This window comes from Chiroxiphia lanceolata, chromosome 16 (assembly GCF_009829145.1).
Source record: "Chiroxiphia lanceolata isolate bChiLan1 chromosome 16, bChiLan1.pri, whole genome shotgun sequence".
Classification (NCBI taxonomy): domain Eukaryota; kingdom Metazoa; phylum Chordata; class Aves; order Passeriformes; family Pipridae; genus Chiroxiphia; species Chiroxiphia lanceolata.
In genome coordinates, this window is record NC_045652.1 from 2009339 (window position 1) to 2023512 (window position 14174).

At 57.3% G+C, this 14174-nt stretch overlaps 1 protein-coding gene across 1 annotated transcript; it reads right to left on the minus strand.

The window, feature by feature from the left end:
* Positions 1 to 1609: 1609 nt before the first annotated feature.
* On the minus strand, positions 1610 to 7074 carry LOC116794960 (glucagon receptor-like). Its single transcript, XM_032704220.1, has 14 exons — positions 6825 to 7074; positions 5954 to 6102; positions 5674 to 5770; positions 5272 to 5379; positions 4865 to 4986; positions 4636 to 4742; positions 4388 to 4544; positions 3471 to 3630; positions 3213 to 3273; positions 2974 to 3043; positions 2464 to 2552; positions 2152 to 2290; positions 1817 to 1858; positions 1610 to 1711 (listed from the first exon to the last, which is right to left on the minus strand). The coding sequence occupies exons 2-14, from the start codon at positions 6074 to 6076 to the stop codon at positions 1640 to 1642; spliced, it is 1347 nt and encodes a 448-aa protein (XP_032560111.1). The 5' UTR covers positions 6077 to 6102; positions 6825 to 7074; the 3' UTR covers positions 1610 to 1639.
* Positions 7075 to 14174: the final 7100 nt, after the last annotated feature.

Below are 14174 nucleotides of genomic sequence, written 5' to 3' on the forward strand. Positions count from 1 at the left end.
GGGTACCAAAGAGCTGTGTCCCTCCCTCGGAGCAGACAGAAGCTTGCTGAAAAATAAACATTTATTTACATCTGAAAAGAGAGTTAATGTGTAAAATGGTCTCACAGGGGCTACATCATTCCAGGACAACTCCTGTGTGACTCCAGCATGGCACAGCCTCTTTTCTTGGTGTGCTTGAGACAGCCTCTCTGTGAGACACTGCAAGAGGCTCCCCCAGCCTGTCGGGGAAGGGGCAGGAGCTGGAGAACCTTCTGTGTCCATGTGCATGTGCTGGAGAGTCTCAGTTGCTTCCTGCAGCCTGGAGGGGCCTTTTTTGCAAGAGAAAGGAAGGAACCTGGTGAGGAGCAAGTACTCGGGAGTCTGTCCTGCTCCTGAGGGTGACAGCAAGGACCCAAGGTGATGGTGATGACTGTAGCTGCTCCTGGCTCTTCCAGGAGAAACAGGACCAGGACAGGAGCTGGAAGCCAGGCACATGCAGCCCCACTCAAATCACTCTGCCTCAGCTGCCTCCCTTGCCAAGGCAGAGGTGTCAGTGCTCCTGAGCTTCCTGGGCTTCACAGGCTGCTTGGAGAGGGTGGGCTGATGGTTTGGCACCTCACAGGAAAGTGAACTCCCTGAGTCAGCCTTTTGCCACCAAAACAGAGCGTGGCTCCTGTCTGGGCCTGCCCAGCTCTCCCCCAGCAGAGGAGGGGGTGGTTGGGCTGGATGCTGGACCTGGGATGCAGAAGGTTGGGCTTGGCTCCAGCTCCAGCAAGCTGTACTCTCAAATCCTTCACTCCCTTGTGACTTTGAGGCTCCATCCTTGGCTCTGCCCACAGTGAGGGGGGACCTGCTGCAGAAGGGGCTTGGAGAGGAGGAACCAAGCAGTGTGTGCAGCTGAAGAGCAGCGAGGAGGGGGTGGGTGCTGGAGCCACATTCTGTGTCCCTGATGAGGATGGAGAGAAGGTGCAGAAGCAGCACCTCACTGTGAAGAGCTTCACAAGATGACTGTGGATGGCTGGGAGCTGTCAGGGGATTGGTGAGATGGTCCTTGGGTAGGACAAGGAGGGGAGAACAGGGATGCCTGTCCTGAGGTATTGGTGCCACAGGAGGGTTTGGGCAGAGGGGCAGCAGGTCCATGCAGCAGTGCCAGGCTGAACAAAGCCTCCCATTCCCACTGCTGAGGGTCAGGCTTCCTCCAGCTGCCGTGATCCACTCCCACATGTGCCTGAGCAGTGTGGGTGGGCAGGGGGTTCCCCTGCACACGGCTGGTGGGTGCTGGCAGGGGTTGCTGATGGTGCACAGGTGGTGGTAGGAAGCAGTAGCTGCTGCCCATGCGGCCCCCAAGTCCAGGCAAGGTGAGGCCCCCAAGGAGGCCACGATGCCTGGCAATGTCTGGGGTGCCCATCTCCCCCTTGGACCACAGTGGGGAGATGTCCCCTCCAGCAGCTCCAGTGTGGCACAGCCAAATGCTGGTCCCAGTCTGGACATCCCATGTGGGCAGTGCCCAGCACAGCTCCCCACAGCCCCCCACCCTCCAGCTGGGCCCTCGTGCCCGTCATGGACAGCAGCCCCTGTGCCCTGGCTCTGTGGGCAGTCACTGCATCACTGGGCACAGCAGAGCAGCCCCTGTGCCCTGGCTCCGTGGGCAGTCACTGCATCACTGGGCACAGCAGAGCACTGGGTAGTCGAGCTTCCAGAGCTGCCACTTCTTCTTCATCTCAGACTTCACCTGACACGGAGGGGAGAAGGGGGGCTCATCCCTGGCCACGCCCTCCCCGCAGGCAGAGGATGGGATGGGAAAGGCGGGCAGGAGACGCTGTGGCAGGTACGTTACCTCCTTGTTGGCAAAGCAGTACAGCACGGCCACCAGGAAACCCTGCAGGGAGAGCAGGGAGTGAGCCCCCACTGCCATCCCTCTCCTGGGGCTGGGATGGGCTTAGACTCCCCCCAGACCATTTCTGGGTGCTTTTAGGGCTGAGGTCCCTCTGCCACCGTTGCCTCAGAGAGCACAGGAGGCACCATCACACACTCGGCACCGGGGCAGAGGGTGGGAGAGATGGTGTCCCCCACCCCATGGAGGCACCACGGGGAGAGCAAACTGGAAGAGGCCCCCCCAGTTCTTGCTCCATGATGTGCTCAGAGCAAGGATGTGTCACACTCGTGCCTCACCTGGAAGGAGTTGAGGAAGAGGGTGAAGAACACCTTGATGTAGCGCAGGATGCCCGTGGTTTGCTCGTCGGTGGCGAAGATGAAGACAACCTCATGGATACCAAAGAGGGGGATGAGGGTGAGGGTGGCTTTGGCCAGCCTGGAAGAGTGTAAGGGGACCCTAAATCTCCAAGTTAAAGTCAGGGTGGTCATTTAAGGACGTGAAGGGTGGAGGAGCAGGGTGGGGATGGCTGGGGAGGAGGAGGTGGATGTGGTGTTATCCCAGGACCAGGGATGAGCCAGTGGCCACCCCCTCCCTCCCTCCCAGCTCACCGCAGCTTGTAGTCAGCGTAGCCCTTCTGGTTGGCTCGGAGCTTGGCCAGGATCACCTTGAGGATCCGCATGAAAATGAGCAGGTTGATCTGGGGAGGGGGAGACAGTGCAGGGGCACACAGAGCCCGGCACCCCACCCCTCGCAGCCCACCCTGGCCATGGCATGCACCCTCAGGGCCTGCAGCAGATGGCACATCCTGTGCTGCCAAGGCTGCTGCTGCCCTTCCTCCCTTCCTCCCTTCCCAAAATCCTGACCAGGAAGCAGCAGGGACCGCCCCCAGCCCCTTTCTCTGGAGTTAAACACCCTCCTTCCAGCACGGAGCCTGGGGGTTGGCAATTTGCTGGTAAAAAAACAACCCCGTGTCCATTTCCCTGATCCTTGGAGGCCAATCCACCTTCCTGCACTCTGCTGAGAGCTTCCCCAAGGGATCACAGCCCTGCCCAGGGCTGGGAGCCAGGGGCTGAGCTGCTGTTGTCCAAAAAGGCCCAGGGGTAGCAGGTGTCCCCTACCAGGGAGGCGAGCAGGATGGGGATGCGGATGATCCACCAGTAAGCCATGTTCTCGTTCAGTGCCCAGCACCTGCCCAGGGAGACACGGAGAGTAGCACCATCAGCCCGTGCCAGGGGTGCAGGATGAGGCCAAGAGCTTTCCAGCCCCAGCCAGGTGGCTCAGGGACCCTGAGCAGCCTCTGTCCAGTCCCAGCCTGGGGCTGAGCATCCCCGAGGAACCCCCACCCATCCCCACTCACTCTGCATTCTCCTTCAAGTACTTGGCAGCCATCCAGGGCACCACGAACACCACGGGGGTCCCTGCAAGTCACACAGCAAACCCTGTAAAACCAAGCACCCTCCTGAGATTAGAAACCAATCCCAGGGTAGGGGCACTGGGGGGACACCCAGGGTCAGCAGGCCCCCCAGCCCACACCCTCCCGGGGCTGGTTTGGATCATGGTGCCCCCCAGCACTGGGTACTGTGCCCTCCCCACCGCACACCCAGGTGGGCCCTACCCCAGCCCAGGTAGAGGTAGAGCCTGTAGTAATTCTTCTCGGAGAACACGGCCCCGATGAGCAGCTTGTAGAGGTAGATGGCTTCCACCAGGAACCAGTAGTGGTTGGCCAGGATGCAGTACTGCATCAGCACCTGCGCCACCCGGCACCCCAGCGCAGCCTGCCACGGGAGAGCCCCCGTGGGGCTGGCTGGGTGCCCACCCACAGCACCACGGGCACCCCGAGAGCTCCCCCATGGAGTGCACAGCACCCCAACAGCTCATCCACCAGGTGTATGGTATTACACAGGCACCCCAAAATGTTTTCCATCAGGTGTATGGTGTTACACAGGCCCCCCAGGTGCTCACCCACAGGGGCACAGGTACCCTTGGGCTCACCCAGAGGGTGTGTGGGCACCTCAGAATCTCATCCATCAGGTGTATGGTCTTATACAGACACCCCAAGAGCACACCCATGGGAGCACAGGTGCCCTGAGCTCACCCAGAGGCTGTATGGGCACCCTGAGAGCTCATCCCTCAGGTGCTGCACGGGCACCCCAAGCTCTCTGAGAGCTCAGCACTGGATGCACAGTCACCTCAATGGTTCATCCCTTAGGAGCAGGGCACTGCACAGGCCCAGAGCTCTCTCATCAGGTGCACAGGTACCCCAGGAGCTCATTCACAGGGGCATGGGCAGCACAGGCCCCCCAGAAGCTTGTCCACTGGGTGTATGAGCACCCAAGAACTTGCCTACCCACACACACAGGTACCCCAAGACCATCCACTGGGTGCATGGGCAGCTCCAGCACCCCAAGAGCTCACCCACCAACATGGGGCTGCACAGACACTGATACCCCCTGCTCACCCCTCCCCAGGGGCAGGATCCCCACCCCACCTCCAGCCCAGCATTGACTGGGGTCCTCCCAGGGCAGCACTTGCCTCGTGGCTCAGCAGGTTCTCCCAGTCAGCCACCTGCACCAGCTCCACGCCCCAGCGCCGCTCCAGCAGCGCATCCTTCACCATCACCGAGGTCGCCCGCAGCCCAAAGGAGGCGAAAAGGTTGGCATGGATGTAGTTCCTGGTGCAGCGGAGGTTCCTGCCGAGTGCCAGGGGTCAGGCAGGGCACCCCTGGGCTCAGCTGTCAACAGCTGGCAGGGACCAGGGCCGTGTCCCCCCAGCTCTCCCACCTGAAGACGGTGAGGACGAGCAGGGCAGAGATGAGGGTGAGGAGTGACAGCGAGTACCCCACGGTGTAGAGCACCTTGAAGCTCACCATCAGCCTGCGGGCACCCTCCTGCAGGGAGCACAGCACCCTGAGCCCGGGTGGGCAGCACCTGCCGAGTGGTTGGGGTGTCTGTCCCTCCCTGGCCAGGGTGCTCTGTCCATCTCTGCCCAGTGCCCAGGCCAGGGTCCCACCTCCTCAGCAGTGACCTCCATCTCCTCCTCGCACTGTGAGTAGTCCCTCCAGGGCTGGCTGCCATTCACCGTCACCCACTGCCCGTCGGCACCGCACCGGCGACTCACCAGCCCGTGTTTCACTGCGGACACAAAGCACCAGCACGTTCCCCTTGGGCTCCCCCAAACCCCTCTCCTGGGATGATAGGTCAGACTCTGCTCAGCCCCAAAGACCCTCTTCCAGGGCAGGCATGAGCAGGGCATAAGCTGGCTATGCTCTGTGCCCCATGTGTGCCCTTACTGCTGGTCTGCTTGTGGGTCTCTCTCCCCCCATCATCAGGCAGGAGGGGAACCCTGAGAGCCTCTCCCCCACCCAGCACAGCTCTGCTCTGGCTCCCAGGGGTGGGATGGCAGAAGGGGATCCTCACCTTTCTCAAACCAGGGCAGGTAGAAGGGGCAGGAGACGTTCACAGCGGTGCCGGGGCTCCCGTCGGGCCAGCAGGCATACATGTCGAATGTCCGGTTGCAGAACAGCCCTTGCAATGGCAGTGAGGGGGAAAAAGCTGATTGTCAGACACTGCTGGCATGGCCACATCCAGCCCTGCCATCCCAGTGCCTCTGAGGGGGCTGGTGTCACCCTGAAGGGGCCGTGGTACCCCACACCAGCCCTGTGCATTCCAGCCCTGGGCATCCCATCTGAGATATGGAGATCCTTGTCAGTCCTCCTGCTCATGGGGGTGACCAACACAGAGGATGCTGGAGGAGGGATAAAGCCCAGCCCTGGCTCTGTGTCCCCCGTGTCTGACGCTGAGCTGGGCACAGCTGGGTACCTGCTGGGTAGGGCTCGCTCGCCATCCTCCTCAGACACTCGTCACGATACCGCAGCCACTCCTCAAAGGTCTTCTCCAGCACCTTGGCCCCGCCGTGCTGCAAGTCCAGAGCTGGGTCAGAGCCTCCTGCCCCACCACCTGCATCCCCTGGCAAACCACTGTGTGCTGCATCCTCGGGATGGGCAGGGACACGGGACGGAGCCAGGACGGAGCCTGCTGGCCGTGGGTCAGAGGCTGGCAGTGTCACCCTGCTGCCCCGCGGCCCCAGCTCGGCCCTCACCGGCACGGAGAACAGGCACATCCAGGCCAGTTGGACAAGGCTCCCAAGGCATCCAGATCCAAGCATGTCCCTCATGGCTGCTCCCACCAGCCTGCAACCAGTGCTCCCAGTGCCGAGGTGCATCTCAGGCTGAGCTGGGGACTCAGATCCTGGGGGAGAGGTGGAGGAATGAGCATGGCTCTGCTCTGCCGGCCACCCACACCAGTGTGGAGGAGGAGATGTGCTTCTCCTCAGGCAGCAGAGAAGATCCCGGGCATGTCCTGGGCTGCCACAGCGCCGGGTCACTTCCCTGCTGGAGACAAAACCTCGGGGAGTGCCAGGCAGAGTAGCCGGGGTGTAACTGGATCACACCTCTTGGATGAGCCTTGCCAGCTTCTACCCATCACTGCCGGCCCCGGGCTGCGACGGTGAAACCGCAGGGGAGCAAAAGCCACCGTGACAGCCCCAGTGCCACCGCTGCCACCCCAGCAGGTGGCACTGGGTGACCCGGGAAGGGGCCAAGGCTCCAGGGCCAGGAGGCAGGGAGTCCTCTCCAGGGGTTCCCCGGACACCCTTGCCCCGCTGCCGGCCAAAGGATGGGACGGCCCAAACCAGCTTCGCCCCATCCCCTCCCGCCCCGACCCTGCTCGCAGAGACCCCTCGCAGCCCAGCCGGGGGGTTCGGGGGCAGGAGGAGCACAGTCCCACCCGGGGCTCCCCGGTCCTCCCGCGGCTCCCCATCGCTCCAGACTGGACGACCCCAGCCCGGGCCCCCGCTTCCAGCACGGACCCGCCGGTCTGTGTCCCCCTGAGGATCCCCATCAGGTCCCGCTCGGTGTCTGCGGGGGTCCCGATGCTCTGCCGGGGCTGCGCCGCTTCCTCCGCCCGCTTACCCGACTCCGCGGTACCGGCAGCCCGGGCAGTCCCGGTGTCACGGTATTCCCAGGATTACCGGCAGCTGTTACGGTGTTCCCGGTGTTACCGACAGCACCGGTGTTCCCGGTGTTTCTGGCAGCCCTGTAGCCCCAGTGTTCCCGTTGTTCCCAGTGTTCCTGGTATTCCCGACGTTCCCGGTGTTTCTGGCAGCCCTGCAGCCCCAGTGTTCCCGTTGTTCCCGGTATTCCCGGTGTTCCCGTTGTTCCCGTTGTTCCCGGTGTTCCCGGTGTTCCCGGTGTTACGAGCAGCCCCCGCTCCGCGAGGTGAACGCGGCGGTGACCGAGCGGCGTCTGCGGCGGAGCCACCTCCTGCCAGCGCCGTGCCCCGACCGGAGGGGGAGTTTCGGGGGGGGCTTCGGGGGGTTTAGGGGGGAGTTTGGGGGCGGCACCGCCCCCGGGGACTCGGGCCGCCCCGAGGGGATCCGCGGGGTCCCGGTGCCGCTGCCCCCGCGCCTACGGAGCTCCGGCACCGACCCACGGAGCCCCCCGTGCATCGCACAGGAATGGGGACAGGGATCCAGGTCCAGCCCCATCCGGAGTCCCCATCAGAATGACAGGAGAACAGGGATGGGGGTCCAGGTCCAGCCCAGCTGAGGGTTCCTATTTGCATGACATGGGGACAGGGACGGGGGTCCAGCCCTCAAACGATGAGTCACAGGGATCGGCCCAAGGGTCCGGACTCCTCCAGCCTCGCCCAGAGCCCTGTCCTCCCCGTCATGCAGCCCCAGGGAGAGTCACGGGGGTCCTTCATCTTCCAGACTTGGTGCCCCTCTGGCTGTTCCCCGGGCTGGGTGCTGTGAGGTGCTGGCACAGTGACAGCCCCTGTGCAGGCAGGGTGGGCTGCTGGGGCCACGCTCTCCTGGGGACCAAGAGGCTCTGGGGACAATACTGGATCCAGCACAGCCCATGGGTCCCATCATCCATCCAGGGAAACCTCAAGGGCAGGGACAAGCCGTGGGACAAGCCTGGTGGTCCTGGTCACATCCTGGCAGTGGGGAGGGAGTGGGTCTCTGCTGACCCACCACCACGGGCAGAGCTGGGGAAGGTGGTTTTCCATCAGTGGAGCAGGTGGGGGAGATTGCTCTGGGGACCCCCAAATACCAGCAGCCCCTCTGGGCTCCCACCTTCCCTCCAGTGCAGCCATGCTCCCCTCCACCCCTGCATGCTGGTGCTGGCCCTGCCCTGCAGCAGAATGCCACATTCATACCTCAAAACTGCCTGAATGCACCAGAAAATGCATTTATTTTCCAAAAATAATGCTCTTTGCCTCAAAACTGCTGCAGTGGGCTCAGAGCAGACACACAAGTCAGATGGATGAGGAGTCACATCTGTTGCTCCAGCCATGCAAGCATTGTCTGGTTATTCCAAGTGACAAATAACGCATTTTGGAGCAGCCCAGGGTAATGATTTGCTGTTTGTGTTTCAGCACAAGCCAGCACTGAGGTGTTTGCTCATTAGCAGATTATGGACTTGGGACAAGGGCCTGGGAAGGGGACAAAGGGGAATGGCTTCCCACTGACACAGAGCAGGGATGGGATATTGGGAAGAAATTCTTCCCTGTGAGGGTGGGGAGGCCCTGGCACAGGTTGCCCAGAGAAGCTGTGGCTGCCCCATCCCTGGAAGTGTCCAAGGCCAGGCTGGACAGGGCTTGGAGCAACCTGGGCTAGTGGAAGGTGTCCCTGCCCATGGCAGGGGGTGGGATGAGATGGGCTTTAAGGTCCCTTCCAACCCAAACCATTCCATGATTCTGTGATAACTTTATCCCATGGCACCTGTGGAGGATGATTCCAGCCATGTCCCCCTTCCCAGACCCAGACATCCTACATCTTCACCCCAAAGAAATCCCTGTGCTCATGTTAGATGTGAATCCATCTAATACCAGAAGGAGCATGGGGTGGGCTCATCTCACAGGGATGCTGGATTTGGAGGACAGCCCAGGGCTGCAGCATGTGGGTGCAATTCCCGAGGGAGGGATCACAGTCCTCCAGACACCACCCTCCCAAACAGCACCAGGGCAGAGGGTCCATCTGGGTGGGATTTTCTCACTGGCCCTTTGAATGGGGACATGAGGAACAAGCTGTTCCCCTCCCTGTTGATGAACCTCAGACAGGGTCTCCATAGTGACTGCAGCACTTGCAGCTCAGCTGGGGTCAAATCCTGATCCATGGGGTGCTGCAGAGCCAGCTGTGAGTATGGGAGGGGACTGGGACAGCCCTCTGTGCTCCAGGAGCTGCTCTTCTGCCAGGGTGGGTTTGGGACACAGCTGACACTGAGGAAGCACAAGTGACAAATTTATGTGTTAAAGGTGTAGGGTTCATCACTGGAGCTGGGAAAATCACCCCAGAATGGTCCCATGCACTGAAGGTGTTGGTGCCTCTTAGGCAACTTGAGAGCTGCAGGGGTGCTCAGGAAGGGAAGAGCAACTTCCAGGGTCCTCCAGCATCGAATCATGGAATTGTTTGGGTTAGAAAAGCCCTCTAAGGTCATCGAGTCCAACTGTTAACTCAGTAGTGCCAAGGCCACCACTAAACCAAGTGCCACATCTACTTGTTTTTTGAACACTTCCAGGGATGGTGACCCCACCACTGCTCTGGCGAGCCTGTGCCTGTGCCTGACCACCTTTTCAGTGAAGAAATTTTCCTAAATATCCAATCTAAACCTTTCCTGGCACAACTTGAGGCTGTTTCCTCTGGTCTTGTCACTTGTTACCTGGGAGAAAAGTCAGTGTCACCATGGGCTAGACACTGAACCAGACAATCCCACAGGGATAAATCCCTCCCTCAGAGGACCATTACTAGCAGAAACACCTCCTGAAGGCAGACTTCACTTTATCTATCCATGATTAATGGGGAAATCCATCCGTGAGTATTATTGCAGGCTCTGCTAATCAAGCTGCTTTTCTCCCCGTACAGAAGCAATTGGCAGAACGGAAACGCTCATCAACACATCCTGACCTGCAATTACTCAGTGAACTTCTCAGAAAAGCCTGTCTGAGCAGTTACCAGGCAGAGAAATCCATCAGCATGTGAATGCCCCCGAACCAGCGTGAGGAGGGGCAGGGCTCAGCGCCGCTGATCGATTCAGCAACACTTTCTGATCCACCGGGAGGCTACTGGGAGGTCAAGAGCACCAAAGACTTGTGGAGATGCTAAAAAATGAAGTGGTTTTAATATATGTAATATCAGCAGATGGTGCTGTTTAAGGTTACTGCAAAAGTGCAGCCTGATGAGATGCAGACCCACGGGAGCACGGAGCTGTTTGCCCTGGGATTTCCTCTTTTTGGAGGCTGCTCCCTGCAACCCAGAAAAATCTGATTCCTGCTTGAACCTCTCTGATGCAGGAGGAAAATGACCCCAAGCTGTGCCCAGCCACAAAGTGCTTCCTCTTTCTGCAGGGCTGAGAGTTGGGATGAGTCTCTCTCCTGAGACAGAGCAACAGTGACATGACCTTCTGGGGGACACTGAGTCACTCCAGCATCATTGTGGGGCTGGACCATCCCAACTCACCTCCAGATTTCTGCTTTGAGGTTATTCCTGTAAAGACCATGAGAAATGTAATGTTGAGTGTCCCATTATGTGACTGAGCATCTGTCTGATGACCACAACATGATTATAAAGTCAACCTGTCATGACAATGTCAGCCTGTCCATAGCCAGAAACCAGGCAAACACTGCTGCCAGCCTACCCAATATGACCAGTTAGATTTTGTAGGGAATCAGCTGCTTGGACATTTATTCCCGAAAAATGTTGGGTTTAGGAGATACTGAGAGACAAAGGGCTCCAGAGGGACAGAGGGAGATGCTGTTTTGAGTCAAAAAAGAAAAAGCTTCTAAGTCATGTCCCAGGAGGTGCCTTGGAGGGTGGCCCCAGCCAGCACCTTGCAAGGATTGTACAAGACCTAGAGCTCCGAGCTTGGGGTTTTGCACAGTGTTTGCAGGGTAGGAGCACCCATTTCCATTCCATTTCCATCCTATTTCCATCCTGTTTCCATCCCCTCAGGAGAGGACAGCCAGGGACCCCACTCCATCACACTGTTCCATAGCAAAGGTCACTTCCCAGCTGCTGTTCTTCGATCAATGACTGTTCCCAGCTCATAATGGCACATTGGATTTGGCACTGACTCAGAGGCCCTCTGGATTTGGCACTGACTCAGAGGCCCTGTCTCAGCTGCTGTCCCTCCAGTGAGCCCCTGGGCACAAGGGCTGTGAGTCTGTATTCAAAGCTGACTGACTCTGGTTTCCTAATTCAAGCTGGAAGGCTTAAATGATAAGATCAAGAACTTCTCTGAACATCACCTATATTCACATCCTGCCCCAGGGCTGGACTCTTTGTACCCATACTCTGCTGAAGGGCACAGCTTCCCTTCTTCCATATGTAAAGCCTTGGCAAGCAGTACAGCATCCATATAACCACCCCAGACCTGGAATTCCAAGGCAAATAAAGGGATGCATCTTTTATGTCCTCCCCACCTTTTAGGAGCCTGGTTGAAACTTCTTCTGTTACCACCTATTTAAGATTTTGGCTTTATCTGTATCCAGCTCTGGGGCCCCCAGCACAAGAAAAACCTGGCTGGAGCTGCTGGAGAGAGTCCAGAGGAGCCCACGGAGATGCTCCAAGGGCTGGAGCCCCTCTGCTCTGGAGCCAGGTTGGGAGAGCTGGGGGGGTTCACCTGGAGAAGAGAAGGCTCCAGGGAGACCTGAGAGCCCCTTGCAGGGCCTAAAGGGGCTCCAAGAGAGCTGGAGAGGGACAGGACAAGGGGGAATGGCTTCCCACTGACACAGGGCAGGGATAGATGGGATACTGGGAAGGAATTCCTCCCTGTGAGGGTGGTGAGGCCCTGGCACAGGTTGCCCAGAGAAGCTGTGGCTGCCCCATCCCTGGAAGTGTCCAAGGCCAGGTTGGACAGGGCTTGGAGCAACCTGGGCTAGTGGAAGGTGTCCCTGCCCATGGCAGGGGGTGGGACAAGGTGGGCTTTAAGGTCCCTTCCCACCCAAACCAGTCTGGGATTTGGTGATCTATCCATTGTCTGTCTTTTTTCCTGTCCAGTCTGGCTGGCTCCAGCCACATCAGCATCTCACCTGCTGGTGTGGAAATAAGGGTGGCCAACACCCTCCTGCAGGGGTGTGATGGATGAGGGGATGGGGATGAGGGTGGGAACGGGGATGGAGCTGTGCTTCGTTTTGCACTCAGCTGCATTTACAGCCCCGTGGTGGAACTCCAGATGGCTTTCCAAAGCTGAAATACAGCCCTGAAGATGACTTATAAAAATCCCACTGTTCCACTGATCCACAGGGAAAATGAACCCAGAAGTTTCCTCCCAATGAATCGATATTCAATAAAATATTTGGCAGGGGCTGTCCCCTGAGGCCACCATGGGGCTTGAGCAATGACTTGTATCTTCACCTCCATGTAAAAAATAAATAATAATTAAAAATATATATAGATATAAAATAAACCTATAAATAATAATATAAATAAAAATATAATATAAATAAATAATATATATAAATATTAATAATATTAGTATAAATATATATTTATATATACTTATATATAAATATATCTAAATATTTATAATATATATTTAATATAAATATAATATAAATTAATACATAAATATAAATAAATATATAATGTATAATATATAATATAAATAAACATATAAAAATAAACCAATAAGTGTAATTTAGCTTAATCATCATTAAACTGGGCACAGTCAGGGTTAACCCCAGGTGTAAATCACTGAAGGGCAGCTTCATCAGAGCCTCCCACTGGCTATTTATGTGCTCACAGTTTGGGGAGGAGGGAGGTTGGTCCCTCAGATTTCCAAGGGGAAGCTGGGCAGGCTGGAAGATCTCCTCTGCTACTTGCCAAAACACATTTAAAGTTGTTCTGGGGAAGAAAGGGTTCAGTCCTGCCTGTGAATGCTCAGCCCACGCTGCTGCATCCCAGCTCCTCCCAGCCTGGGGGCATCTCCAACCATCCCTGTGCAAGCAGAGGAGAGAAGGGGAACATCCTCTGTGGGGTCTGTGGCAGGAGAACTTCTGTGTGCCCCAAAAGTGGGGTGCTCTCCAGCTCTTCTGAGAACAGACAGATTTTCTGTACCTTTGACATCCTGTTTTGTAAAACCGAGGGATTAAGAAGTTGCCTTGTCCTGCAGTGGGTTGTGGGTCCTTCCCAGCCTTCCAGCTGTCCCAAATGTTGGATGTTTGCCACCTTATGGCATCGTGTGATGGATGAAAATGTATTTTTACCCTGGACTGTGATTGTCGGGGCTCTGTTGTGCTCAGCAAAGCGTTCAAGTCACTCAGATCTTGCCAGGGGAGAGACGTGCTCTGCATTTCCCTCTTGTCAGCACATCTGAAAAGGCTCTGAAAAAGTTACCCAAGGCTCTCATGGTAACATGGCTCAGAGTTGGGGAAAAGGAGGCATCAAGAGTGCAAGTGCTGTGCTCTGTCATGGGGCAGGACATTCCAGGTGGGACTGACGGATGCTGGAAGCCCACCCACAGGAGATGTCAGGATGTAGCTTCTCCAGCATTATTTCAGGGGAATTGCCCGAAGCCCACAAGTTTGGGAGGTGCTGTATCACAGCACTCTTAGCTGTTTACCTTCAGCTTGCTGGGAAAGCTCCCTCTTCCCCCTCACTTTGGGGAAAAAGCAGCTCCCTGGTTTCTTAGCTCCTTGCATGTGTTCCAGCAGGAGCTTCCTAACTAGCTGGTGGAGCAGGAGGATCTGAGGCTGGGTGGCTCCAGCCTGGAGGTAGCAGAGCAGCTGCTGCTCTTCTCATGGTGTTTGCAGGGAGATGCTTCTCTGCTCAAACACAGCTCTCCTTGGAGGCTCAAACATGAGTGACAGAATCACAGAATGGTTTGGGTTGGAAGGGACTTTGAAGCTCATCTCAGTCCACCCCCTGCCATGGGCAGGGACACCTTCCACTAGCCCAGGTTGCTCCAAGCCCCGTCCAACCTGGCCTTGGACACTTCCAGGGATGGGGCAGCCACAGTTTCCCTGGGCAACCTGTGCCAGGGCCTCAGCACACCTTGTATTTCTGGGCTCTTCCTGGCATCAGTTTTCTCTGTGTGTACAAAATCTTCACAAAAACATGGGGGTTTGTGTGTTGTATCTAAAGCTATCAATAGATGCCACAAGCTTGGCTGAAAACACCCAGTCAATCTTTGTGGAAGCCACAACTGCCTGTGGGTGACTTTCCTTCTGACAATAATAAAAAAGCTGCTTAATCAGTATAAAAAGGTCAAGACTGTGTAGTCCCTGATTATTGCTCCTTGCACACACACTCCTGTTCCTGC

Bases quoted from the DNA above. Each gene is read 5' to 3' on its own strand.
- LOC116794960 (XM_032704220.1), bottom strand. From the start codon at position 6,076: ATGCACCTCGGCACTGGGAGCACTGGTTGCAGGCTGGTGGGAGCAGCC. The intron at 5,771-5,953 runs GTGAGGGCCGAG...CTGGACTTGCAG, and splicing joins TGTGCCTGTTCTCCGTGCCG to CACGGCGGGGCCAAGGTGCT. The intron at 2,291-2,463 runs GTGAGCTGGGAG...ACACTCTTCCAG, and splicing joins TACGCTGACTACAAGCTGCG to GCTGGCCAAAGCCACCCTCA.